Below are 26,199 nucleotides of genomic sequence, written 5' to 3' on the forward strand. Positions count from 1 at the left end.
AATCTCACCTTAACAGAGGAGTATGGATTCTGAATGCAGAAGTGGCAGTTGTATTGTTGTGTTTTGGTACTAAGGATTCTACTCATGCCTTATTACATGCTAGTCAGGCACTCTATTACTGAAATACATCCCTAGCCCTTTTAATTTTATTCTGAGATGGGGGCCTCACTAAGTTGCCCAGGCTGGCCTTGAACTTGCGATCCTTCTGTCTTAGCCTCCTGAGTAGCTGCGATTACAGTGGTGGACCACAGAACCCAGCTTGAGATAGTTGCATTTTCAGCCGGTCCTCCTTCCTAATTATTCAATTGAACCAATGGTGCAAGTTACTTGGGAAAATCTATGATGAACAAAAGCCCAGACCCTGCTTAGGGGGAGCTCCAACCTGCTTGACACCAGGAAGGGAGTCCCACCACTCCAGGGGCCTGGCTGGCCTGCTTGGTGCTCTGACAAGCTCCACAAACCTTCTCTTACACAACAGGGAAAAACCTGGTTCTGAAACCCAGATTCTTTCTTCAGCTCCACCCTAAATACATTCTGGCTGCTTTCCTTGCTAAAACAACAATCATCTTTTGATCATGTGGCTAGGTGCCTGGGTGAATCACCCAGGTCTCAGGGCATTTTGACCCAGCCTAGCACTTCAGAAAGGCGGAACAGGTAAACTGTGCTCTTGAATCAGCCCTTCAGAATGCCCCCTTCCTGAAAGGGAGCTGTTGGCCTGGCACACACTGCCCTTCTCTTGAGATGACAACCACCAGCCAGCCGGGAAGACTTCCTCCAGGTCCAGCCTGGCAGGACGTGAGCCCAGAGTCAAAGCCTGATATTCATCTTTCATTGATGGCTCTCTCTCTTTTTATTTTTTGGACCAGGGATTGAACCCAGGGGCGCTTAACCGCTGAGCCATGTCCCCAGCCCTTTATTTTTTATTTTGAGAGAAGGTCTTGCTGAGTTGCTTAAGGCCTCACTAAGTTGCTGAGGTTGACTTTGAACTTGCGATCTTCCTGCCTCAGCCTCCCAAGTCCCTGGGTGTACAGGCGTGGGCCACAGCTCCCAGCATGATGGCTCTCTTTAGCAGCCACCATTGACTAAATTCTTACATCTTCGAGGCCAAGAACTATAATTAGCATCACTATTCAGATGAGGAAATGGAGGCTCTAAATGTTCCATAGGTAGAACCATGATTCAGACTTGGGCTTCCTGATTCCAGGACTCATGCTCTTAACTACCAGTCAACATCAACTCAAGCCGGGCACCATGGCACACACCTGTAATCCCAGTGGCTTGGGAAGCTGACACAGGAGGATTGCAAGTTCAAAGCTAGCCTCAGCCATGGAGAGGCACTAGGCAACTCAGTGAGTGCCTGTCTCTCAGTGAGACCCTGGGAAATAAAATACAAAATAGGGCTGGGATGTGGCTCAATGGTCGAGTGCCCCTGAGTTCCATCCCCAGTACCAAACAACAACAACAAATCAGCTCAAGAACATCACCAACCTCTGTACAACCTGACAGCCTACGATGAGGAGATAGTAGGGAGGTTCCATTGCATTTTGCAGAGGCTAAGATTCAGAAAGGTGCAGAGACTTGCTGAAGATCATTCTGTGACTAGGACACAGAGCCAGGGCCCATACCAGCTGACTCCAAATTCAGTGCTCCTGTACTGTGTGCAGCCCAGGTGGGTACACAGGTAGGAAGGAACCTCCCAGGGCCATTTAGTCTTTGGATTTCTCCAGAAAGGACTGACCCCAGGAGAAACTATCAGAAGCAGATCCTCAAATGGGGGCCAAATGCTACCTGGCACTCACACAGTCCATCTCTGTCTAGCTACTGTCCCACTCCCCTGGATGCTTGGGGCACACCTGCAAGCTCAAATCACCAGCGCCTCCCCAACTAATCTCTCTCCCTGGGGTTGGCCTTGCTCCCTGCTTCACTCAGAGAACTAAAGCACAAGAGAGCTTCGCAGACACCTCATGGGCCTCCTGGCAACAGTGTCTGTGTCCTCCGCCTGCCCACCTGGTTCTGCAGGTGAACTCTTCCTGTTCTGACCTGCAGTTTCTTGTACTCTGTGTGTAGCACCTATCACCTCTTGTCTGCACCAGGAAAGCGCCTTAGCAATTTCAGCAATTCTCACCTTTTTTTTGGGCGGGGGGAGGGGTCCCAGGAATTGAACCCAGGGGTGCTTAATCTGTGAGCCATATCCCCAGCCCCCTTTTTAAAAATATTTTATTTTGAGACAGGGACACTGTCGCGACCCCTTGCCCGCAAGGAAGACGCAACTCAGGAATCTTCTTTCAGCAGTTTATTCAGGCCTTGATTTAAGTATCTTTTAGTGACTCCCTTTCTTCCTTCTTCCTTCCTTTCTCCTTCCTCCCGAGGGCCCAAGCACAGCCTAATAAAGCCTCCCACGTACCAATCTTAAGCTGCCGCGTGGGTCTTTCTTATAGGGTGGCAAGAGATAGCGCGCCAACTCTCCACAAAGGAATTTGATTTATCACAGGCCACAGTGGAAGCCGGCGCCATCTTCTAATGGCGGCCACAATTTACAACAATGGCTTACTACAGTTCCCCCTTCTAATTTATAAAACAATGCAGGCGAAAGTAGAGGTCCTATCCTACTGTGCAGAAGTGGCTGCAATGTATGGTTCAGTCCTAAGGAGGCGCCTTCCCCAGACCTGACCCCATATCAGCCGACGCCTTTTTTCGTAGGGCGGGGGTGTGGACGTCAAACCCGCATGCAATAGGACATGCTTTCCTTGAGGTCCGTTGAGGGATCACTCAAGTGCAGTGCTTTGCCTCGCATCCTGCATCGTGATGAAGGTGGACGAAGGGGGACAGCTGAGGCTGTTCTGTGGCTGTACACAATGACAAACGAGTTGACAGCACCCTGAAAGAAAGGCACGGACTTTAAGGCGATAGAGAAGTATTAGTGTGGAAACCCACCTGCGTGCAATGGCAGCAAGACCGGCAGAGTGCAAGGGCTTTCCAACACTAAGAGAATAACGAGGAAAGACATGTCGATCCCAGTGCAATGTTATAACAACTTGGGGTGCAACGACCATGTCAAAGATTTACTGTTTAAGCTGCGCAAGCCAGACTTGAGGTGAATTGCCATTTTCTAAAGCTGCAAGAGCTTGGATGATCATAGCCTTATCGTGAGCATTGCGGGCCTTGAGGCGACAGAGAAACCACAAACAGAGAAACATACCGAAGCAACACATTGCACCAAAAATGCCTACCCCCACCCACTCTTTAAAAAAGGAAAAAGCAGAAGATATCCAATCGGTGAATTGACCCAAAGTCACGGGATCAACACGGGTGTTATTCAAGACAGCTATCTGGGTTAGTTGAGACTGGATCATGTCTTCCGCTTCCATGGACCAATTTCCAGCCAAATATTCGCCAATGATGCGGGAAGCATTCCTGGAATCATTAAATCTGACAGAGGTTATGCATAAATGTGCACGTTGGTCAACACAACCCAAAAGTACTAAGTCAGCCAATTCTTCTACCTGAGCTTGGAGTAAATCTATTCTTTGGTTGGCAGCTAAAATCCCTGACAAAATATGTTGATTAATTGTATTTTGGGATTCAAGTATAGTGGAAGTTTGTTGGACAACTTGATTAATGGTGGCAGCAGTTTGTACTTGATTGGCCATAGCCATTTCGGCCGTAACCGCTGCAGCAGCAGATATCGCCACGGCTGTCACTATAACCGCTGTGATTCCAAAATCTCTGCGGACTCTAAGTAGCTCAACAATAGGGAATTTATCAGGATCCGCAGTGACCGGGATTGGGACGAAAGTTGGAATTTTCATAACCACTGCTACAGTCCAGGAACCATTCCAACACTCAGATAAGAGACAGGTAGTATGAGAACAATCCAGCATCTCCGATGAGGTGGCCTCAGCCAAAAGGAATAAGAAGGGGGATTGGACACAGACCATTGCAGGAGGCAATGTGGCATTATACAACAGAGAGTTGAATGAAACAGATGTAAGTCTATTGCCTTGTTCACTTTCCCTAACAGTACCAGAAATATTAGCCAGCCAACTTTTGGCTCCTAGCAACTGAGCCAAAGCAGAAATATCGGCTGAAGCCCCCTTTTCATTGGAAATCAGCCACTGAAACCAGGACCAACCTACTCCTGTAGAGGAGCTGGCACTATTGTTAAAGTTATAAACATACCTCTTAAGAGAGGGGGAAAGAGAGAAACCTTTAGCAACCTGATGTTTCTCCCAAGAATGATCCTGACAAGGCGTAAATGTTGGGGGGAAACCAAGATTAGGGGAACAGTAAGGAGAGGCCTTAAAATGAGTGGCATTATAAATACTACTAGAAGAAGGAGGCACTGGGATTAGTACCTCGGAGATAATAGCCAAGGTAGTTATGTTAAGAGCAGAGCTGCTGTTTGCGGGGGTCTCTGAGCCTGATTGCTTCCCCGAAACTACTTTGCTCAATACAGCACTGATAATGCTTCCTGAGACCTGATTGGACCGCAATGGTTCCTCCCAGTTAGTCAAATTTTTGGTCTTAAGGCTAATGCAATTAGCGTTTTTAAGGCTGAAACAAAAAACTCCTGTAAGATTAACTTGAGATTGATTAAAAATTCTCTCCATGTCCCCTCTAGGAGAGGCACAGGGAGCAGACATCTCACATGAGGTAGAAAAAAGAGTGGGGAGGACATTAGAATTACCATGAACCGGCATCGGCATTGGCCAGGCCCGTGCCACTGCCCACCACCGCATTGGTGTCGCCTGTGCCATCGGCACCAGCACCAGAGCCAGAGCACTTAGCAGAATGAAGATCCTCATCACAGGATTGTTGTGGTATCTCTTGTTGCTGGTCAGTTGATGTCGAGACTCTTCTTGTCAAGCGTTCAGGGACCCACAACGGTTCCGTACGATCCTGGGGAAAAACACATACAGATCCTCGTGCCCATGTCAGCACGGGGTCAGGGCCGTTCCATTGGCCCGTAAGAACATTCTTCCACTTAACATAGCCAATCACAGAGGGCTGAGGGGACACATGTCTGTCGGCCGCAGAGCGACCATGAATATCCAAATTCAAAAAATTAATGGTAAAGAGAGCTAAGGACAGGCGTTCTTTAGGAGTGTGTTCAGCTCCTATTCCCCCTTTTTGTTTTTGTAAAGTTTCCTTTAAGGTGCGATGAGCACGCTCAACAATGCCTTGTCCTTGAGGATTATAAGGTAAACCATGAGTAAGTTGCACTCCCATAGTAGAACAGAAAGCTGTAAATTGTCTGCCAGTATAAGCAGGTCCATTATCAGTCTTAAGGGATGCAGGTGCACCCCATGCTGCCCATGCCTCTAAACAGTGAGTAATGACATTACGTGCCTTTTCTCCCGATAAAGCAGAAGCATGGATAATTCCAGAGCACGTATCAACGGAAACATGCACATACTTAAGGTTACCAAAGTCAGGTATATGTGTCACATCCATTTGCCAAACAACCAATGGCTTTAATCCCCGTGGGTTTACTCCATAATTAGGGGGATGAAGAAATGTGACACAATGGGGACATTGCAATACTATCTGCCGAGCATCCGCTCTTGAGATGGAAAAACGCCTGCGCAGCGTTAATGCATTAACATGGAAGTTTTGGTGAAACAATTTAGCCCCCTCTAAGGAGGAAGCCAAGCATATCAATAGACTTCTAGTGGCTAAGTCCGCACAGGCATTACCTTGGGATAACGGACCAGGAAGAGAGGTGTGAGCCCTGATGTGCATTGGATAAAAAGAAGCAGTGTGGTTAGAGATAAGCCGTTGAAGCTGAGTAAAGTAAACAGACACATTGTGGGCATCACTAATAGTTCCCACGGCCTCCAGGACTTTTAGTGCTTGTACCACATAACTGGAGTCCGAAATAAGATTAAAAGGAAAAGAACACTGTTTAAAAACTTCAATAACAATTTGTAGTTCTACCCATTGTGGATTTCCAGGAGCAAATTGATGCTGGATAGGGGGAGAGTCATTAATTACGTAGGCTCCCATTCCAGACTTGGAACCATCAGTAAAAATGTTAACAGCCCCCTCTATGTTTGGGCATGGAAAGCTCTCCTCGAAACACCCCCACCGTACGGCGGCGGGTCCGGAGGATTTTTTTTTTTTTTTTTTTTTCTGAGCTCCTGTTTATTTTTGTTTCCTTCTCCCATAGTTAAACTCCCTAGCTGCCAAGACAGTCTCCCGAGCTCCTGCTGTTCATCCTCCTCCTCTTCTGACCCACTTTTGCATGGGAGTGTGCGCAGTGTACTGAGATCTGGATACAAGCGTTTCCTCCCCCGTTTCTCGCTCTGCACATTCCTTTCCTCCTGAAATATTTCACTCCGTGCCAGAGACAATCGCCTCCTCCCCTGTTTCTCGCTTCGCACACTGCCATCCTCCTGAAATACGTCACTGCCTGCCGGAGATAATTGTTTCCTCCCCTGTTTCTCGCTCCGCACACTCCCACCCTCCTGAAATACCTCACTGCCTGCCATTTCTGATTTTTCTTCATGTAACTGCTCTAAAACTTCTTGTCCTTTAGTAAGTGTTTCCTGACATTTGCTATCTGTGAGGCAACTACGAATCATCTTCCAAAGGGGTATCACCCCACCCTCTAATATGCCCTGCTCAGAAGCAAAGTCAAGGTCTCTGCCTAACTTATCCCAGCTAGGCAGAGTAAAGCTGCCCCAGAACGGAAACCACGATGCAGCAATATCTGTCTTCTGTAAAAATCTCTGTAAAGTACTACGTTTCACTTTTAGGCCCTTGGAATGTAACAGGTCATCTAGGGCCAGGAGAAGCGGACTTGAAGATACGGCACCCATGACACAACAAAAGACACACAACAAACAAGAGTGAAAGTAAGAGCAAAAGTACACAGTGCAGCTGCAATAAGATTTAATGCTCTCTCTGGCTTTACAGAGGAGCTGCCGCCTTGACAGCGGGTCCTAAATTACCTAGGACTAATCTCCGCTTTAATGCGGGTCCCAATTAACCTGGGACTAATCTCCGCTTTGATGCGGGTCCTACTTATCTAGGACTGATCTTCCGCTTTACCTGCGGGTCCCACCTTACCTGGGGACTAATTGGTGCACCACCCCTGACTGCTGAAAGTTCTGGTTCCCGGGTCTCTCGGCACCACTTGTCGCGACCCCTTGCCCGCAAGGAAGACGCAACTCAGGAATCTTCTTTCAGCAGTTTATTCAGGCCTTGATTTAAGTATCTTTTAGTGACTCCCTTTCTTCCTTCTTCCTTCCTTTCTCCTTCCTCCCGAGGGCCCAAGCACAGCCTAATAAAGCCTCCCACGTACCAATCTTAAGCTGCCGCGTGGGTCTTTCTTATAGGGTGGCAAGAGATAGCGCGCCAACTCTCCACAAAGGAATTTGATTTATCACAGGCCACAGTGGAAGCCGGCGCCATCTTCTAATGGCGGCCACAATTTACAACAATGGCTTACTACAGGACACCCTAAGTTACTCAGAGCCTCACTAAGTTTCTGAGGCTGGCTTTGAACTCACAATCCTCCTGCCTCAGCCTCCCAAACCACTGGGATTACAGATGTGCGCCACCATACCCAGTCACCTTTCTCTCTCTCTTTTTTCTTGGGGGGGGGGCGGTGGGGAGTACTGGGGATTGAATCCAGGGGAACTTAACCACTGAGCCATATCCCCAGCCCTTATTGTATTTTATTTAGAGACAGCGTCTCACTGAGTTGCTTCATGCCTCAATAAGTTGCTGAGGCTGGCTTTGAACTAGGGATCCTTTTTCCTCAGCTTCCTAAGCCGCTGGGATCCCAGGCCTTGCCACCACACCTGGCTCATCTCTTTTTTTGTATTCTCTCTCTCTCTCTACCCCACCACAACCCCAGATTATTCCTCTCTGTATTATAAATAGGCTGTAATTTTTCATTTTTCCCATGATAAAAAAGAAAGCAATCCTTGATCCCGTCTCCCCCAAATTACTAGCACCGTAGTCAGTTCCCAATCATCCCTGTCCAACTTTTTTCCAAAAATTTTGTTATAATGAAAAAAATCAAACACATAGACACAAAAATGTTGAAAAGTTCTTACAATAATCACTCATTTACATACATTCAGATTCATTAATTGTAAACATTTTACAGTTTCTGCTTTATGTATAAATATATACGCATGTGTAATATTTTACCTAAATGTTTGAAGGTAAGCTCAGGACATTGTAAGACTTCATCCCTAAATCCTTCAGCCTGCGTCTCCTAGGAATAATTACAAAAGCATCAGCTCAGCCTCTCTAGAAACATTCTTCCAATAGGTGGTCTCCCCCAAACAGGGTTCCACCAGAAGTCCTTTCTGCAAGGTCACCAATGATCCAGGCTCAGGTTTGTGTCATTAAGTCCCCAAATGCATCGCCACAGTTGTGCATTCCCTTGTCCTTGGCTTTAAGAACACCCCACTCTCAGGCTCTCCCCTTATCTCCTTCAGAGTCATGCCTTCTGGTTCCTTCTCCCCAACCTCTTAAAGTTGACTGCCCCAGGGCCCTGGCCTGGTTCCTCTTTTCCTCTTTATCTTCATTCCCTCCTTATCTCTTCAGTGTTATGACCTTAAACACCACCTGTACATTGAGGCTCCTACAGAACTCTCTCTTGAATTCCAGGCTCAAATACCCTGCGGCCTCCTTGCTCTTCTCCAGCCACACAGGCCAGGAATATGGCTGTCAGACCTTCTTATCAGCCTGGCCTTCGCTTGAAGGCGTTTTCCCTCCGTGTCTGTTTGGCTGGGTCCCTTTTCTTCTTCTTTGTGTCTACATCTTACCATGTCAGTGAGGCCTACCCTGCCAGGTCTATTCAGGGTGAGCAGGTGCCTTGCCCCTGACCTGGGGCTCCTGCTGCTCTCCTTCTCTCCTTTAAACTTCCTTATCACTAAAACACTTATCACCCAATATATATATTTTGATATTTGCAAAGCCTGTCTTCCCTACCAGAATATAAATCCATTAAGCCAGGAATTTTTGTTGTGTTTAATGATTTTCATCACCTAGAACACTAAATGCTAGCTACATAGTAAACACTAAGTACCAGTTAAATGCATGGATGGACAAACAGACAAGATTGGCACCTTCTTCTCGGTCAAGATTTCCAGAAGACATTCATGGCCTCATCTTACATGTGATCTCAAATGAGGCTGGCCAGGCCTGGCCTCGTCTGGCCTCATTATGGGACAGAAATAAAACATGAGTGAATTTTGAGGTCAAAGGCGGGTATAAGCTGTGCACAGTGGGCCCAGGTGAAAACGCTTGGGCAGGCCTCCCTCCTGGCAGCCCATCATCACCACCAGGAGGTAGTCAAGAGGCTAGAAGAGTAACCCTGCCTTGTTTTCCCTGTCTGTCCTGGGCCCAGTTCAGTGAGGCTGGACACACAGGAGGCAGATAACTCGGGTCTCTGCATCCTTCACTAACAAGGTTCTCCCACTCAGGGGATTTGGCACCTTCTCCAAGTATGCTGGTGGCTCCCCAGGTTGCCTGCCAGGAAGACATGATGCTTGGCCTGAGATGGAGAGGACAGTGGTGTTATCTGCAGAACCAGGAAGGGAGAAGCAGTCTTGGGCAGCCTGAACACTGCGTGGGGCAGTCTCCAAGGGAGTGGTGTTACTCATCCACCCAACAGCCAGGGCCTTCCTGCTGCGATGTCCCCAGTCCCAGGGCCGGGGGTCAGGCAGGAGCTTCCAGCTATGCCCAGACATCACCCCAAATTTATCTCTGAGTGACAGGCTCCTGTGAGCAGGTCACAGTGGAGCCACTTTTCCAGACGGGAAAGACCTACTTCTCACACTTCCTTCCCTCAACAGGTAGACCCCACGAAACTCCGCCAGGCTGTGCGCACAGTTCTTTTCAACCAGTTCGTGATCACTCTCCCCATGGCAGTCTTCTTCTTTCCCCTCCTCAAGTGGCGGGGAGACCCCTGCGGCCGAGAGCTGCCTACCTTCCACTTGTTCCTTTTGGAGCTGACCATCTTCACCCTGATTGAGGAAGTCTTGTTCTACTATTCGCACCGGTGAGCAGGGGCTCTGCCTGAGCACAGCTCACCCCCACCCTATCTGTGGCTCTGCACTGAAGCTTCTGTTGGTGTGGGACCAACACCCTCTGATCTCAAGTCTCCCGCTAGTGGGTGGCAGGGAGACCAGTATTTTTCCCATAACTGACGGCTTCAAGCGACTGAGGAATGTCCAGCCAAGAAAAAGCTTTTCCATTTGTATGGGGCGTGGGCGGTCTCCCATTCATTGCCTTATTGAATCCTTTCTGGGCAGCACCCTTATTTCACAGCTAATTCGAATGTGAGAGAGACCAAGTAACCCATTCCCCGAGCACACAGCCTAAGGAGTGGGGTCAGACCTAGAGGAGTGCAATCAGTGTTTTCCACTTGACTCCACAGATGTCACCCCTAGTCCCTACCATTGACTTCTGATGGTAGGGAGGGAGAAAGGAGAAAGGAGAACTGGCAGATTATTAAGTACTAATTATTTTCCCAGGCTCCTTCACCACCCAACATTCTACAAGAGAATTCACAAGAAACACCATGAGTGGACAGCCCCCATTGGGGTGACCTCTCTCTATGCCCACCCTATAGAGCACGTGGTGAGTACAGCCCCGGGATCTCCAGAAGAGAAGAGTGGTGGTCCCAACCATCTTCCCTAAGGGCTCCTGCAGAGAATCAGGCCACATAAGGCCTTTCTTCTTCCAATTAATTAGTTGCCATTTATTGTCAACCTGCCCTGTGCCAGACTATATTAGGAGCCTCACAAGCTGAATCCCTTAATTCGCCCAACAACCACTGTAATCCTGATTTTGCTGATGAGGAAGCTGGGACTCAAATAATTAATAACATGTCCCAAGGTACAAAGGTGAATGTCTCCAACAAAACAAGGTCCTGTTTACACTTCCATCTTCTCCAGATCTGAGTCAAGCAAGTCTTCTCCTGGTACCACCTTGGGGCAAAGTGGACACCCACCTGGGTCCCCTCCCTCTCCTAGGCCTGCATCAAATCATCCTTCCTCTTCCAGGCCTCCAACATGCTGCCAGTGATTGCAGGCCCCTTTGTGATGGGCTCCCATTTGTCCTCCATCACGGTGTGGTTTTCCTTGGCCCTCATCATCACCACCATCTCCCACTGTGGCTACCACCTACCCTTCCTGCCTTCGCCTGAATTCCATGACTACCACCATCTCAAGTAAGGCCCTCCTCCCCACAGGGGTCCTTGACCAACAACCACACTCTTCAAGCCTCTCAGCACACTGTGTGGGTGCTAGTGGGGAGAGAGGTTTGGAGGCGGGAAAATGACCATCTTGACCTTTTCCTTCTTTCTGACATTGGGCTCTTCTGTTGCTGAGAATTTAACCTTTATTTAGAGACTTTTGAGTCTCTAATGTAGTTATGGACAGTCTTCAGAAAAATGTGTGTGTGCAGGAAAATCTTGCACGCATTTCCAAGGAAGTTGTGTTTTCTGAAAGCCCCTAGGATTTTTTCCAAGTGTGGTCTCTGTACTTCTTAGAGTCACATGAAATGTTTGTTTAAAATGTGGGCTCTTGGTTCCACTCCTTATCTCAAATCAAAATATTTGCAGGAGCACAGCCTAGAAAACTGCATTTTAACATGTGGCAAGAGGTTCTGAAGCAGATGGCCCCTGGACCATATCTGAGCAAGCATAGTCCTGTCAGGTTCTTAAGCATATGTGCATCAGAATCACATGGTGAGGTTTCCAAGGGAAGACTCCTAGCTGGGTGTGGTGGCACATGCCTGTCATCCCAGTGATTCTGGAGGGGAAGGCAGGAGAACTGCAAGTTCAAGGCCAGCCTCAGCAACTTACCAAAATCCTGTCTCAAAAAAAGGGGGCAGGGAGATGGGGATGCAGCTCCAGATTTTGCAGGTCTGAAGTGGCCCCTTATATATGCTCATAAGATCTCCCCAGGTTGTTCTGATGGATGTGGTCAGGATGGTGGTGATAGGTGTGGATAGGAGGCCAGCATGAAGGACAGAGAGATCCACAAATGGTCCTCCGTCCAGCACTGCAGTACCCTCCTCTCCTCTAGGTTCAACCAATGCTATGGCGTATTGGGGGTGCTGGACCACCTCCATGGGACCGACACCATGTTTAAGCAGACCAAGGCCTATGAGAGGCACATCCTACTGCTGGGCTTCACCCCACTCTCGGAGAGCATCCCCGACTCCCCAAAGAAGATGGAGTGAAAGGGCCCTTGCCAGTCCTATCCCAAGAGTGGGATTCCAAGACACCGAGGCCTCATGATTGCACCTAACAACTTGCCTCCTTCAGCCACACACTCTAATGATGGCACCATTTGGGCAGAGGAGAGGCTGGCTTCCTAGAAAAGCAGGGCCAAGGATAGGGCCAGGGCTTCCCCCAAACTTCTGCCCTTGTCCCTTCATGGGACCAGGAGTTAGCTTAAGGAAAAGGAAAAAAAAAAGTTCCCCAGACTGGAGGCCAGTCAGAGGAGGAAACCACTTTAAGAGGGCTCTGGCCAGGCCCTCTGGTCCTCTGCTGTGGGATGGAGGAAGGTCATCCCCTCCCCACTGTCTTGTGGCCTAGGTAAGATGCAGAGAATGATGGAAAGGGCAGTAGGACTAAGGCAATTTGGGCCCCAGGGAGAGCTCTTTTTGGTGTCAAGCAGTGGGGGAATCAGATGTCACTTTGCTTCTTCCTACCCCAAAAGGCTTTTCCATACCTTAGTCAGGCCAGGGCCAGTTGTCCCTGGCAAATAGTTACAGTTCTGTTTTTCACATGCCATGTGCCAGTCCCAATTCCGCCCACTCCCATCACACACACACACACACACAGAGGTCCCATTTCAACTCTGCCTCACTGCACATAAACACCCACAGGTGCTCCTCCCTGATCAACTGATAACAAGGAAGCACAGGCTACACCCATGAGGACTGCTGAGCTGGGTGCCCTTCACCCAGAAGGATCAGGGTCACAACCCTTTGGGGATACCTGAGGCCTCTAACTTACATGAACCAAAACCAGAGGTGAGAACCCTTCTTTCCCCCAAGAGGAGTCCAGAAAAAAATGGCCAAAGGGCAAAACTCTTTTTCTCTGAAATGGTTAACCAGTTTTCTTAACAGGGTTTATTTGACTGGGTTTTAGCAGATACATTTTTCAAATGAAATCTAACCAGGACCCTTTTTATCTGAAACAAAGCCACAGGGCTATCTGGGTTTGAAACAATCACCTCCCTTACCTCCCCTTAGGAGCAACATGCTCTTGAACCTTGTGGCTCCCAACAATTCAGACTACTCTTTGAAAGGCCACCATTACTACCATTATCATTTACCCCCACCCTACTGAGGATTGAACCCAGGGGTGCTCTACCACTAAGCTACATCCCCAGCCCCTTTTATTTTTCTATTTTGAAAATAGAAAATATTGCCCAGACTGACCTTGACCTGGTGAGACTCTTACTATCAACCTAGAGTCACTGAGATTATAGAGGCATGTGCCACCACATCTAGTTCATTTACTAAATTCTTATATGTGTACTTGTGCCTATTACTGACTTTCAGTTCTTTTGGGCCAAGAAAACCACCTACTGTGACCAGGTGAGATGGTGCACACAGCTGTAATCCTGTGACCAAGGCAGGAGGATCACCAGTTCAAAGCCAGCCTGGACAACTTAGCATGACCCTGCTTCAAAAAAGTACAAGGGCTGGGGACAGAGCTCAGTGGTAAAGGTACCTCTGGGTTCAATCCTTAGTACCAGGAAAAAGTATATATATATGGAAAATAACCTATTGTGGTTTTACAAAAACCTTAACATAGCTGGTACAGACCTGTAGACCCAGCTACCTGGGAGCTGAGGCAGGAGGGGCCTGCTTGGGGCCAGCCTCTTTGCAACAGTGAGCCCTCATCTCTTTGGAGACAAGGAAGATCACACAGGGCCAAGCCTCCAAGCAAAACTACCCCAAACTACTTCCTCCGGAGCACCAGAACCGCAGAGGACTTGCCCAGTAGGCCAAGTCAACACTCAGCAGGCAGCACCTTCCCTGGCCTTCCAAGCCCCACCTGCCCCCTCTGGCCTTGATGGGCCCAGTCCTGTCTAGTGTATCCAACTGTTAAGTTCTCCCAGCTGCTGGCCTGCACCCACCTACAAGCAAGCATCTGGAAACAAGTCCCTCAGTTCACTTGAGAGGATGGGGGATGAGGAGACTATATGAGAATTGCTTTAGATTTCAAGGTGCTGTTCAAAAGGCATAGAGGGACAAGAGGCCGTTATTGTCCTGGCTGCCATTGTTTGGCACCTGCACTTATCCTTTTCTCAATCAAATAGAATGGCCCTGAGGTTGGTAAATAAGACTGGGGGAAAAAAGAAAAAAGTCTTAAAGTCCCAGCAGAAAATGTTAAGAAAAAGCATTGAAAATAAACCTGCTTCCATTTATTCCTGATACTTTTTTTTTTTCCTCCTATAAGACTTGTTCTAATGTTCATGATCATGACATTTGGGAGCTAAGACAGTGCAATCAGTAGCTTCTTTGATGACTATTCCTGACAGGAATGTGTGGAAGTGAGGTTGAACTAATACATCTCCCTGTTCCCAAAGTACCAATCCACAGAACCCTGGCCACTTCTAAGCTTCCTTTGGCCAGTAGAGGTCCTGGGTGGTACTGAAGTGCCCATCATAGTGTGTGTGTGTGTGTGTGTGTGTGTGGAAATCAACTCCAGAAGACCATTTGCTAGGGACCGCACCATGTATGGAAGACAGAAAATGGTCAGATGACCACGTGAGGCTATGACTCACTTCTAGTTTTTCTCTGTAGAGTGGGGCTCACTGTTCCATCCCCGTCTCAGGGATCCCTGTAAGGCACAGGTTCCACAAGGTGTGATTACTGAACCATTATTTCTTCACTCTCACAAGAGTCTCTTCAGGAAGGGGCTGTGCCAACACTCTACAAGGGACACTAACTTTTTCTTCTTGGCTATCTTCGATTACAAGACCAGGCACAGGCAGCGGATGGAGCCCAATTGCCACCAAGTAGGCTCCCACTCACATCTGGCAGTCTATGTCCCCCAACTCTCATTTAAGACATGGATTTAAAGCTGGTTGAAAACAACAACAACAACAACAAAAAAAAAACGCTCTAAAGACCATTGAGGAAGCCACCTCGATGCACTGGCAGCCCAATGGAGGCTCTGCCTTCAGCGAACTCCCCCAAAGTCCACTGATAATGCCCTTGCAGGTGCCACTCAGATGCAAGCTCTGGGGAACCCTAACTGGGCTCTATCTCACACCCAATAGCAGCACCCCAGATGGGAGACAAGCCAGTATTTTGCCTTTTCAAATTTTTATTTTTATACATTTTTTTTGTATTAAAAAGAAAAGCATAATTACCACAAATTACAAAGGACTAAAGCAGGACTAGAATAATGAATGAATCACTTCAGCCTGGAAAGCAGATACTCTCAATAATATTAATGTTATAATACAAGCTCATTCAAGTATTTTACATTTTTTTTTGTCCTTTTAAATGTGATATCCTAGCACATGGTAAAGATAATGTACTACGAGCGTTAAGGTGGAACCTTCTTCGCAAAGCCAGATGACAAGTTTTCCTCTCCAGTGAGAATCGGGCTGTAAGTTCTTATGTTCTCTGCCTCTGCCATCAACATGGCTGAAGGAGAGGGTGGGGCTGGGGAGAATCCAGGAACCCTTCCACACAAGAGGTACTTTGAGGTTCCCATTTGGGAGGGTGCCAGATGATCCAGACCACTCTACCCAGGCTTTTGGCAAAACACCCCTAGCTCTCCTAAAGGCTAGTCTTCTTGCTTCCTCCACTTCCACTTCCAGAGCCTCCTGAGCAGCTTACTTTCTTTTGTAAATCAATCATCAGAAGGGGGGGGGGGGGGGGAGAAAGAGCTACAATGAAACAGAAACATTTAACTTTGACATGGGGGCTCAGTGCCTCTTGCTGACTTTCTGAGCCCTAGGGGTCCAGGCTGAGGCAGGACTGGGTAGCCTTCTCTACTGATATAGTGCATGTGTCTCAGGTTCTGGAGAGGGCATAAGAAAAGCCTGTCCCTCATCAGGGCTTAGGCACACACAGACCTTCTGTTTGACACCTACAGGTCATTCTGGCGTGGACCAACCTTAGAAGGGCAGAGAATAAACAGGGGGTTGGGGCAGGCTGTTGCTTTGTGTCTCAGGTCTTAAGATTCCCATGGGAAGGTGGTGGATGTGAAGTGGCTAGTCCTGATGGCCCCTGCCACTCATACTTGTCACAGATACATCGGTCCTAAATTCAAGTGTCTTCAGAAAGTGAAGATGTAAACTACTCTTTGCAACATTAACTCCTAACATGTTACAAAAAAAAAAAAAAGAAAGAAAGAAAAAGAAAAAAAGAAAGAAAGAAAATATAAAGAAAATAGCCCCTCACCCCTCCTCAGCCTATGTTGAGATGAAGTTCTCACTACTCACCCCAAAGGTGCTTCCTCCTTCAGGGATATCTGAGAGGATCGGGGAGAGGATGGCAGCCCCTGGCCTGGGAGTAACTAGACAAGAACAGCTTTTTCCCACCTCCAAGGCTTCCTTGTGTCCCCAAACCCAGCAAGGGTCAAACACTGAGGTTTTTGTGGCGCTGGATACAATACAGGGCTGAGTGACCCAAAGGAAAAAAAGGGGGAAAGGGAGGGAGAAGGGGGTCAGGAGTCCAGTGTCTGGGACAATGTGGGGCAGGTACACCAGACTGGTTAGGGAGAGGCCTCAGATCCCATTGTCATAGCAGAGACCAGACATTCATCCTTGGTTCAAGACGACTGGGTCACAGGAAGTGAGATGGGCTTCCCACATACTAAGCACTGGGATGACAGAGGTGGGGGGGCACACAAACTAAAAGCAATGAGGTACCCAAAGACAGAGGGCAAGCGAGCCCCTGTCAGCCTGGGATACTGTCTCCTATTCCCAACCTTTGGGCCAACAGAGAAACCTGTTGAAAAGGAGGGCCAAAGAAGTTTCAGTAATTGAGCAACAAGACTGCAAACTTCTCTGTGTTGCCCAGTTCCCATTGGGGGTGAACATTCAGTCATGCCCATACTTGACACACATCCCAGTCTGTGCGGGTCAGTCGGTCACCCTCCCTAGCTTCTGACCACAGTAGACTCCAGCCATTCCATTGTCATTCACAGCCCAACTCAAGTAGTCAGTGGCTGGAGAAGAGAAGTTAGGTATACTCTATGTCCACATATACCTTCCTGCCACAGGGCTTCACCAACTGGCAGGATTCCCCCCAGCCCCCAATTCCTCCTCATCCCTCGTTCCCAGGCGGGGTCTCGTTCCCAGTTGGGGTTGATCAGAGAGAGGGTGGGTAGAGATGGCTTGCAGAGGGGGGGGATGCAAGATGGGGAGACCCCACCAGACCCTCGGAAAAGAACGGCACCTTTCTCCACCTTTCACGAGACATAAAGCTTCCTTGAGGTCTCGGTGATCTTTCAGGACAATGTGAGAAACATATCCAAGCCTCAGCTACCAAGTGTTCCCCTTTCCCCTCTGGCATGGGGAAGACGCTCGGGCTGAGGACAAGTGTGTTCCAGATCCAGGCCAACTCTGTTTTCCAACAGTTTGAAGCAAACTTGGCCTTGGGATTCCAAGGGTAGGATGAAGGGTGTCACGGCAGGACGGGGCCTGGCGTGAGGCGACAGCAAGCAGAGCAAGGACACGAAAGTGGCAGCAGTGTACAGACACAGGACGTCAGCTTCAACGATGCAACAGCAGGGATATTTTGGGCACGGCTCTGACAGCCGCCCCCAACTCTCTTGCCTCCAGGCAGGAGGCACTGTACATGCAACTCAGTCCAGAGAAAGATCCAGCCAGTCCAAGCCCAGGCACATCCAGAGAAGGTGGGAGCTCTTCAGGTTGACTCCACCGAGGAAAACAGGCATTTGGGTATTATTTCAGATTCCCGCTCCACAATAAGGCAACTTTTAAAAAAATATTATTTCCAAGAACAAAACAAACAAAAATTTCCAAGGAGAGGGGAAAGACATCACTTTCTATGGATTAGGTGGGGGTTTTCTGATTTTTTTCTTTTCTTTCTTTTTTTTCTTTTTTTTTTATGGTCTATTTTGTCTTTTTTTTTTTTTTTTTCCTTTTTTCCGTTTTTCCAAGGATGGAAAGGTCAGAGAAAAATAAAATAAATCATCTTTCAATAGTCTTTTCTGGTATGAGCAGCGTCTCTCTGGGCTGGGGAGTAAGGGGTGTGGGGAAAGGGGAGTGGGAGAGGCTGAAACCTCCCCCAACCCCCACTTTTAGATCCTTTGGTTTCCTTCTCCCAGAAGATGGCAGAAGGGCATGGTAGGGACAGCAGGGAGAGAACACGGTGACGGCAAACCCCACATAGTCAGGGGCTAGTGCTCCTGGGGCCCAGGTGCTGTCAGAGCCTTCCACGGGACAGTGCTGGGCAACAGGGCCCACAGGGCCTTCTGGTGGGCTGCATAGTTGGCTTGGGGGGGAGCAAGAAGAGGCTGTGGGTGGGGACCAGGGTTGCGGCATATCAGCCGAGGGCAGGGCTGAAGAGTGATTTTGGTAATCCAGACAAACTATCAATAATTTAAAACTTGATATATATATATATGTATATATATATAAAAAAATCTCCCCCCTTTCCCTCCCCCCTTAGAAGAAGCTGGGATGGAAGAGTCATGGAGAGAGGAGGAGAAGGGAGTTACGTGGAGGCTCTGCCCAGGGTACCTCTAATAGCCCATGGTGTACACACTGCTACTCAGCACAGAGGCCTGCTCTATTAATTCCAGGCCAGTCCCTTCTTTGTCCCCTCTCCTGGGACTGGGCACCCCCATGGACCCTCGACCACCCCACCCCTTCCCCACTCTAAACCCCAGGGCTAAAGGGCTTTTCACTTTCCCAAAGTCTGTGTATCCGAGTGCTGGCTTGTCCATTTGGCATCTTCCCGGATGGGCTGGCCAGTAGGTGGTGTAGGGGGTTGGTTGATCATGGTGGCAGGCCTGCTGGAAGACTGGGAGGGGCACCGCTTCCTGCCCTCACCGCTGCCACCTCCTGCTACCACTGGGTGTCGCTTGTGGTTGCCCTCCTCACCCATGGGGGGCTGCAACAGAGCAGAAAGTCACAGGTAATTAGGGGATTACTATCCACTTCTTACCAGGGCTGCCTAGAGATCTACCTCCAAATGTAGACAACGGATTTGACCTTAGAAATGAATATCAGATATTAAGCATTTCTCTATGACATAGACCATGCTATTTAATGCATATTCTCCTGTGGGGCCCTCATCTTTCTTTGATGATCTGATTTTACATATGTGGAAAATGAGACACAGGAAAGTAATTTACCCAGGATCCCATAGCTGTTTAAATGGAAAACACAAAATCTAGGTCCACCTCTCCCAAAGACCAGACTTTCATCCACATCCATACTGCTTGGGATCTGCTGAAGGATGATGTATGTAATGTGGCATGCAGTATACTAGATGCCTCAGCTCAGAAAGCCTAGATGCTTCTGGAGGTCACCACACTCCCTTCCAGGTACCTCCACGGGCCACTGAATGACATGTCAAGACTATAAATCACCATAACAAAGGTGACCTTAAGAACATTATCTTCCCTTTGGGGTACCAAAATTAAATCTCTGTTCCACCTTCGGGGTTTACCAATCAATTATATAAGGACTCTCTGCAATTGTACACCCCTCCCCCTCAAGGATAGAATATATTAGGAGGCTTGGGAAATATTTTTCTATACCCCTGGATAGTCACAATCCTCAGTGTACCCATCTGTGGTATGTGATAATAATAAACCCTTCCTACTTCACCACTAAAGTGTCCAATTAGGTCAACAAGAATCATCTAGCATAGTGCTTGAGAATAACCACTCAGTGGCAGTTTTATTTATTTACTTTTTTGTGCCAGGGATAGAACATCCCTATTTTGTACTTTATTTAGAGACAGGGTCTCACTGAGTTGCTTAGTACCTCACCACTGCTAAGGCTGGCTTTGAATTCACATGCACCACTGTGCCCGGCTCAGTGGCAGTTTTAAAATAATAAATGTGAGGGCTATTATTACCATTTACTTATTACCTGACATTTTGCTAAAAGGTTTGATGTGACTAAGATGATTACCAGTTGTGCAGTGGTGCATGTGTGTAATCCCAGGGACTAGAAGGCTGAGGTAGGAGGATCACAAGTTAAAGCCAGCAGCCTCAGCAACCTAGTGGCCAGACCCTGTCTCTAAATAAAAAATATAAAAAAAGGATAGGGATATGATTCAGTGGTTAAGTGCCCCTGGGTTCAATTCAGGGTACAAAAACAAAACAAAAAAACCACCAGAAATTTTTACATTATGGACTTATTTTGGTTAAAGATCTTTTTATGTCCTTCTTTTTTTTTTTGGTGCTGGGTCCTTGCACATGTTAAGCACACACATTACCACTGAGCTACACCCCAGCCACTATAAACTCTTTGAAGCAGAGTCTTTCACTCATTTCCAGAGTCCCTGAAGCTCCTAGCACAGAGACATTTGCTGAATCAGTTAAACAAGTAATTCCAGCCATGGCAGTAAACTCACCACTAGATGTCACTGTAGAGACATCACTCCAGAAGATGGAGGACTGGACATTTTATTGACTTATTTTGATATTGGGGGTTGAATCCAGGGAGCTCTACAACTGAGCTACGCCCCCACCCTCTTTCAAAATTCTTTAATTTGGAGGAAGCAGGGTCTCACTAAGACACCCAGGCTGGCCCTGAATTTGCAATCCTCCTGCCTCAGCTTCCTGCGTCTCTGGGACTACAGGCATTGTGTTATTATGCTAGATATTAACTTATAAACTTCTGGAGTTAAATACATTTATTGTAGCTAGCTAATCAAGATAAAAATTAGTGGGAAACTTGGCACAGCAGCAGGGAGGGCTGTTAGATACAAGGGACAGAGTAGCATGACAGCCCAGCAACACAGACCCAGAAAAGAAATCTGTGGCAAATGCCACTCTAACTTGCAGATGCTGTCTATCCTCACCCTCCCTTTCATAGATGAAGAAACTAAGAAGGAAACCCAAACTGGGAGAGGAAGGAAGGCCAGGGAAAGTGTCCTTGGGGCTAGTGGCACTGTAGGGACCAGAATCCAGGTATCTTGATTCCTGAACACTAGGATCAGAGGGGAGACTTTTGCTTACATCTACTCGGAAGTCTTCTAGACGTCGAAATTTGCCGAGGTATTCTTGCAGTTTGGGGTCAATGTCCAAATTTTTGGCTTTGGAATATTTCAAGAAGGCCCAGAACTTCTCCAGCCCATAGAGTTGACCTGTAGAGAAAGGGAGAAAGAGAGGGGTAGAAAGGGCTTGGACCGCTGGGGAGAATGTAGAGACAAGGGGCACATACAGAGAGAGGTGTGTGTGAAGCCCAGGTGGAACTAGGGAAGACAGGAAGAAAGCCTAGGTGACCAGGGTGCCCAGAAATTCAACTCTGCCTCTTACCAGCTTCATAGTCCTTCACGGTTTCCTCCTGAAAATCCTTGAATATATCCAACCGGAACTTCTTTTCTAGGCCATAACTGTAGTATCGAAAAAGGCACTCTAAACCATATCTGTGGGAGGACAAGTCAGTGAACTCAGGGCACAGTGTCCTCATCTGTAAGAGGGGGAAATGTGCCTGCATAGCAGAGGAACTATGAAACAGTTTAAAAAATGTGTTTTTTCTGTACTGAAAAAACGGCAAATACACTTTATGAAGGCTGACATTAGTATTAAATGTTCGCACCTTGTGGGGAGTCAGGAAACTCTGTATCCCTCAATGCCCACATCCATTTGTTCCCACCTATTCTTTTACAGAATTTCTGCCTGTTCCTGTTTTGGAGAAATTTTACTTCTGGAAACACATGCCAAGGAAATGGCCCAAAGTCAGACTTAAGATTTTACAAAAGTATTAAACTGTTTGTATCAATATTATTAAACAAAATGTACATGTTTAGGAATACAGAAACATTAAGAAAAAATCATGGTAAATCCATAATGAGATATAAGTTGTTAAAAATTAAAAGTACAAATGCACATCAGGTAAAAAGAACATTTTTCAAAGGACATGAATAGAATGACCCCATTTTTATAGATAAATATGTAAACTATACATCTACACATGCATGCAAAAGTCTGAAAGAGCACAAAGTTAAAAATATTAATATTGGTTGTCTATGGGAATTTAAGTGATCTTTTTCTTTAAAAAAAATTTTTTTTTAGTTGTCAATGATACGTGGTGCTGAGAATCGAACTCCAGTGCCTTACACATGCTAGTCAAGCTACACTGAGCTATAACCCCAGCCAAAGTGATTTTTCTTATCTGTATTTTCTTTCTATAAAAGGTATTTAACAACTTCTTTGAGAAGGAAAAGTTATATATTTTAACATGAAAAAATGCTCATGCTTATAAATGCTAAAAATAAGTTATGAAAAACACATTCACAGGACTTGTTTTTTTTTTTGAGGTACTTGGGGGGTTGAACACAGGGGTATTCTACTACTCATTGAGCTATATCCCCAGCCCTTTTTTCAGCTTTTTTTTTTGAGACAGTCTCACTAAATTGCCCAGATGGGACTCAACTTGTAGTCCTCCTGTCTCAGCCTCCTGGGTAGCTAGGATTACTGGTGCCCAACTCACAGGATGATCTAGATGACAGCACATTAACACTTGCTGTCTATGGACCAAAGGATGTTTCTTCCACTTCCTCAAACATTCAAATTGCTTACACAGAGAATGTTTTACTTTGGAAATCAGAGGAGGAGGAAACGAATAAAAGAGATTTTCTAAAAGCAAACTGTTATAAGCAACCTATATTATCTATTAATAGGATATGAGCTAAACAAAACAAGACCAGTTATAATAAAAAATTTATTTATGTTCAGTTATAAAATGATCCTCCAAGATAATGCACTAAATAAAGAAAAAAGGGCAATGTGTGCTAGACATAAGGGTGGTAAGGGTGGTGCACGTCTATAACCTCAGTGACTCAGGAGAATCGCAAATTTGATGCCAACTGGGGCAACTCAACAAGACCCTGAATCAAAATAAAACAAAAGGCTGGGGATGTACTTCAGTGGCAGAGCACTTGTCTGAGGCCCTAAATTCAATTCCCAGCATGCAGGAAGAAAAAGGTCCAAAAAAAAAAAATGGCAGGAGCCAGGGCTAAGAAGTCTTTTTACTACAAAATAAAAACTCTTTTGAGAAATTTGAACCATGTGAATATATTTCCCATTTAAAGTGACAGGCACACATGCAAAAGATTTCCAACCACAGTTCTGAAAGCAGAGTCACTGGGGACCCCTTATTAGCCCTCAAGCGCCAGCCAGAACCCCCCGGCCAGCCTCACTTACCTGTAGCCTTCTTTGGCATCCTCCAGAGCCAGCTGCTTGAACTCTTCGTACATCTTTTTGTTGAAGTGATCTCGGAGGAAGAAGGACCAGAAGCGGAAGAGAGTGTTCATCTCCTGAGACTGGCCAATGCCCAAGCGCTTCCGCTCTACAGGGGGAAAAAAGGAAAGGCATGTGTCAGGGTCAGGCTGTCCTTGCTTAGGATGCTGGGATTTAAGAACAAGTCCTTACTCCTATGCCTCCCAATTCCCTTACCCATCATCTGCCACTTCAGTCATTCAGTAAATGTTTACTAAGCATTTACTACTCATTCTATGAGTCTCTGCTGCCGGGTACTGGGCTGAGGCCCATCTGAAGCAGGTGGCACCAGCTTCTGGATCAGGCCCTCATTCCAGTCCTTCATTTCAACCTGTCCCTTTCAAGCACAGGTACAACAAGGCCAAGCATGAACGAATACTTTTTTTGAGAATTCTAACAGATTACATTCTGCTCATTACCAATATTAACAAGTACAAACTGGAAACATCAAAAAACAATACATAACACCAAAAGCTCATGCAACAAAATAAATAGATGAAAACAGGTAAAGTAGATAACATTTGAATGAAAAGCTTTTATGCATCAACAAAGTAGAAAAATGATGCACACAATGGAACAAAATATTTGAAAATCATGATCTGACAAAGGACCTGTATCTAGAATATAAAGAGTTCCTACAACTTACTGGTTAAGACAAATAATCCTGCTAAAGAGAGATGTGAACAGATATTTCTCCACAGAAGATACACAAATAGCCAATAAGCACACACACAAAAATGTTCAACATCATTAGCGATCAGGGAAATGCAAATCAAAACCATAAGGAAATACCACTTCACACCCTAGAGGTTGGATAAAATAAAAAACAGATAATAACAAGTCTTGGGAGGATGCAGAGGAATCAGAACCCTCACATCCTACTGTTAGGAAAGAAATAGTCCTGCCACTACAGTAAACAGTCTTAAGAATATATTAAAAGTCACTAGTTTATACACTTAAAATAAATGAATTGCATGGTATGTGAATTATATCTCAATGAAATTGCTATTACATTTACATAAATGCACAGTTAAGGACAAATAAGGCAGATGAACCAAGAATTGAGTAGCCAAGTTTTACATCTTTACAGCCAACCTATCAAAGTTTAGATTGCCTTTGGGCATCTCTACAGCCAACCTATCAGAACATCTATAAGGAAAGGGCATCTCTGTGACAAAAGGGAACACCCAAGAGCATTTGTCAAAGCTCTCTCTTCATGCTATCTTCTAGAGAAGTGCCAGAAAAGTTTTTAATGTAAACGGCTTGAGAGTAAATATTTTAGGCCTTGCAGGAGACATGAGTGTATCACAAATTTGTTTTCTTCATAACTCCTTAAACATAAAAACTGTTCTTAGCTCCAGATCACTCGCTGGACTTGGCCCACAAGTCATCACTTGGAATCCCTATTCTAGAGAATATATCCCACCTCCTGCATACCCTTTTGTGATGAACAGTGGGTCATACTGGACAATGTCTGAGTCATTGACAGAAAGAGCTTTTCTGGAGCAATGAAAGAGGAACACGAATTGAAATACTCTATGTGCTGCTTTCCCCTAGCTTCCTGAAGTTCCAAATTATCTGGCCTGCATCTAACTTCAGGCCTTGCTGAAATGATGCCCTATTATTTCTGGTTCTAAGATCAGAGAAAATGGTCACCTGTTCCTTCTGACCTCTAGTCCATATCCTCTGGGTCTAAGTAACAAACTCAGAAGCTCTGCCCTCTCCCACCGGACTTCTTACCGTTAAGGCAGCGCCTACGATACTTGTGGTAGACGTGTTGTGTGAAACCATTTTCCTTGAGCAGCTCGTGGGAAGGATGCTGGAACTTGGGCAGTGACTGAGGGGTACAGCCATAGCTGCCAACTGCAGGTGTTCCTTCTGACGGGCTGGAGCTATAGAGGCCATAAGATGTTACAGGTCACTGGGATCCCCACAGAAGCCCTGTTGTTCTTCTGATCCCCTCTATCATCCAAGATCCAGCTTCTTGCACTGTGCTGGGCTCTAACTTACACACGTGGTCTGATGTACTGTGAGTCAACTCTTGGAGCCAGAGTTTTAAGAGGAGGTTACTAAGGATCACAGAAACTGGGAGACTCATCTAGAGCCAAGGAGCTATTTAACCACTGAGATCTGTCTGATGCCAAAATCCTTTTTTTTTTGTTTGTTTGTTTGGTATTGGGGATTAAACTCAGGGGAACTTGACCACTAAGCTGCATTCCCATCCCTATTTTGTATTTTACTTAGAGACAGGATCTCACTGAATTACTTAGCTCCTGGCTCTTGCTGACTGAAGCTGGCTTTGAACTCGAAATCCTCCTGCCTCAGCTTCCCAAATTGCTGGGATTATAGGTGTGTGCCACCTGCTGGCTCAAAATCTGAGCTTTTAATATTTATTTACCTAATTTGTAACATTTAACTCTCCTTAATGAGTCATCATGGGTTGATCTCTATTTTTCCCAGAAGTTTGCCTATTTTCAGTCTGTGCCATCTGTGCAGGAAACCATGCACAGATCTGGTGCCCTCAAATCTTGCTTCAAAACACAAGGAACAAACACTGGGGCCATTTTAAGGAAAATAAAAAGGATCTTGGACCCTACCCTGAGAAGTTCAGTCAGTAGAGCTAGGGCAGGACCAAGGAATCTTGTTCCTGTATTCTTTTTTTCTGATGGTGCTGGGGATTGAACCCAGGGCCTTGGGCATGTAAGGCCATATCTCCAGTCCTTGTTTTTTTTTTTTTTTGGTGGCGCTAGGGATTCAAC

The 26,199-nt window shown here is 46.5% G+C and overlaps 2 protein-coding genes across 5 annotated transcripts in view; one reads left to right on the forward strand and one right to left on the reverse strand.

Annotated features, from left to right (window-relative positions):
- Nucleotides 1–15,470, forward strand: part of Faxdc2 (fatty acid hydroxylase domain containing 2) — a 39,391-nt gene extending 23,921 nt beyond the window's left edge. Inside the window, exons 6-9 of one of the 3 annotated variants that reach the window (XM_076856408.1) lie at nt 9,819–10,024; nt 10,500–10,605; nt 11,031–11,197; nt 14,895–15,470. In XM_076856408.1, coding sequence (XP_076712523.1) covers nt 9,819–10,024; nt 10,500–10,605; nt 11,031–11,197; nt 14,895–15,015 — 600 coding nt within the window. In that variant the 3' untranslated portion in view covers nt 15,016–15,470. Of the gene's footprint in view, nt 1–9,818; nt 10,025–10,499; nt 10,606–11,030; nt 11,198–12,056; nt 14,418–14,894 lie in introns of those variants that run through there. The other 2 variants (XM_076856407.2, XM_076856409.2) reach the window with 2 other exon arrangements.
- Larp1 (La ribonucleoprotein 1, translational regulator) overlaps nt 15,313–26,199 on the reverse strand; it is an 85,341-nt gene continuing 74,454 nt past the window's right edge. For both annotated transcript variants that reach the window (XM_076856404.2, XM_076856403.2), the window contains exons 15-19: nt 25,181–25,332; nt 23,366–23,510; nt 21,476–21,585; nt 21,176–21,303; nt 15,313–19,092 (exon numbers count right to left, since the gene is read on the reverse strand). In XM_076856404.2, the coding sequence (XP_076712519.1) occupies nt 18,883–19,092; nt 21,176–21,303; nt 21,476–21,585; nt 23,366–23,510; nt 25,181–25,332 (745 nt within the window). In that variant the 3' untranslated portion in view covers nt 15,313–18,882. The remainder of the gene's footprint in view (nt 19,093–21,175; nt 21,304–21,475; nt 21,586–23,365; nt 23,511–25,180; nt 25,333–26,199) is intronic.

Source organism: Callospermophilus lateralis, chromosome 5 (assembly GCF_048772815.1).
Source record: "Callospermophilus lateralis isolate mCalLat2 chromosome 5, mCalLat2.hap1, whole genome shotgun sequence".
NCBI lineage: Eukaryota > Metazoa > Chordata > Mammalia > Rodentia > Sciuridae > Callospermophilus > Callospermophilus lateralis.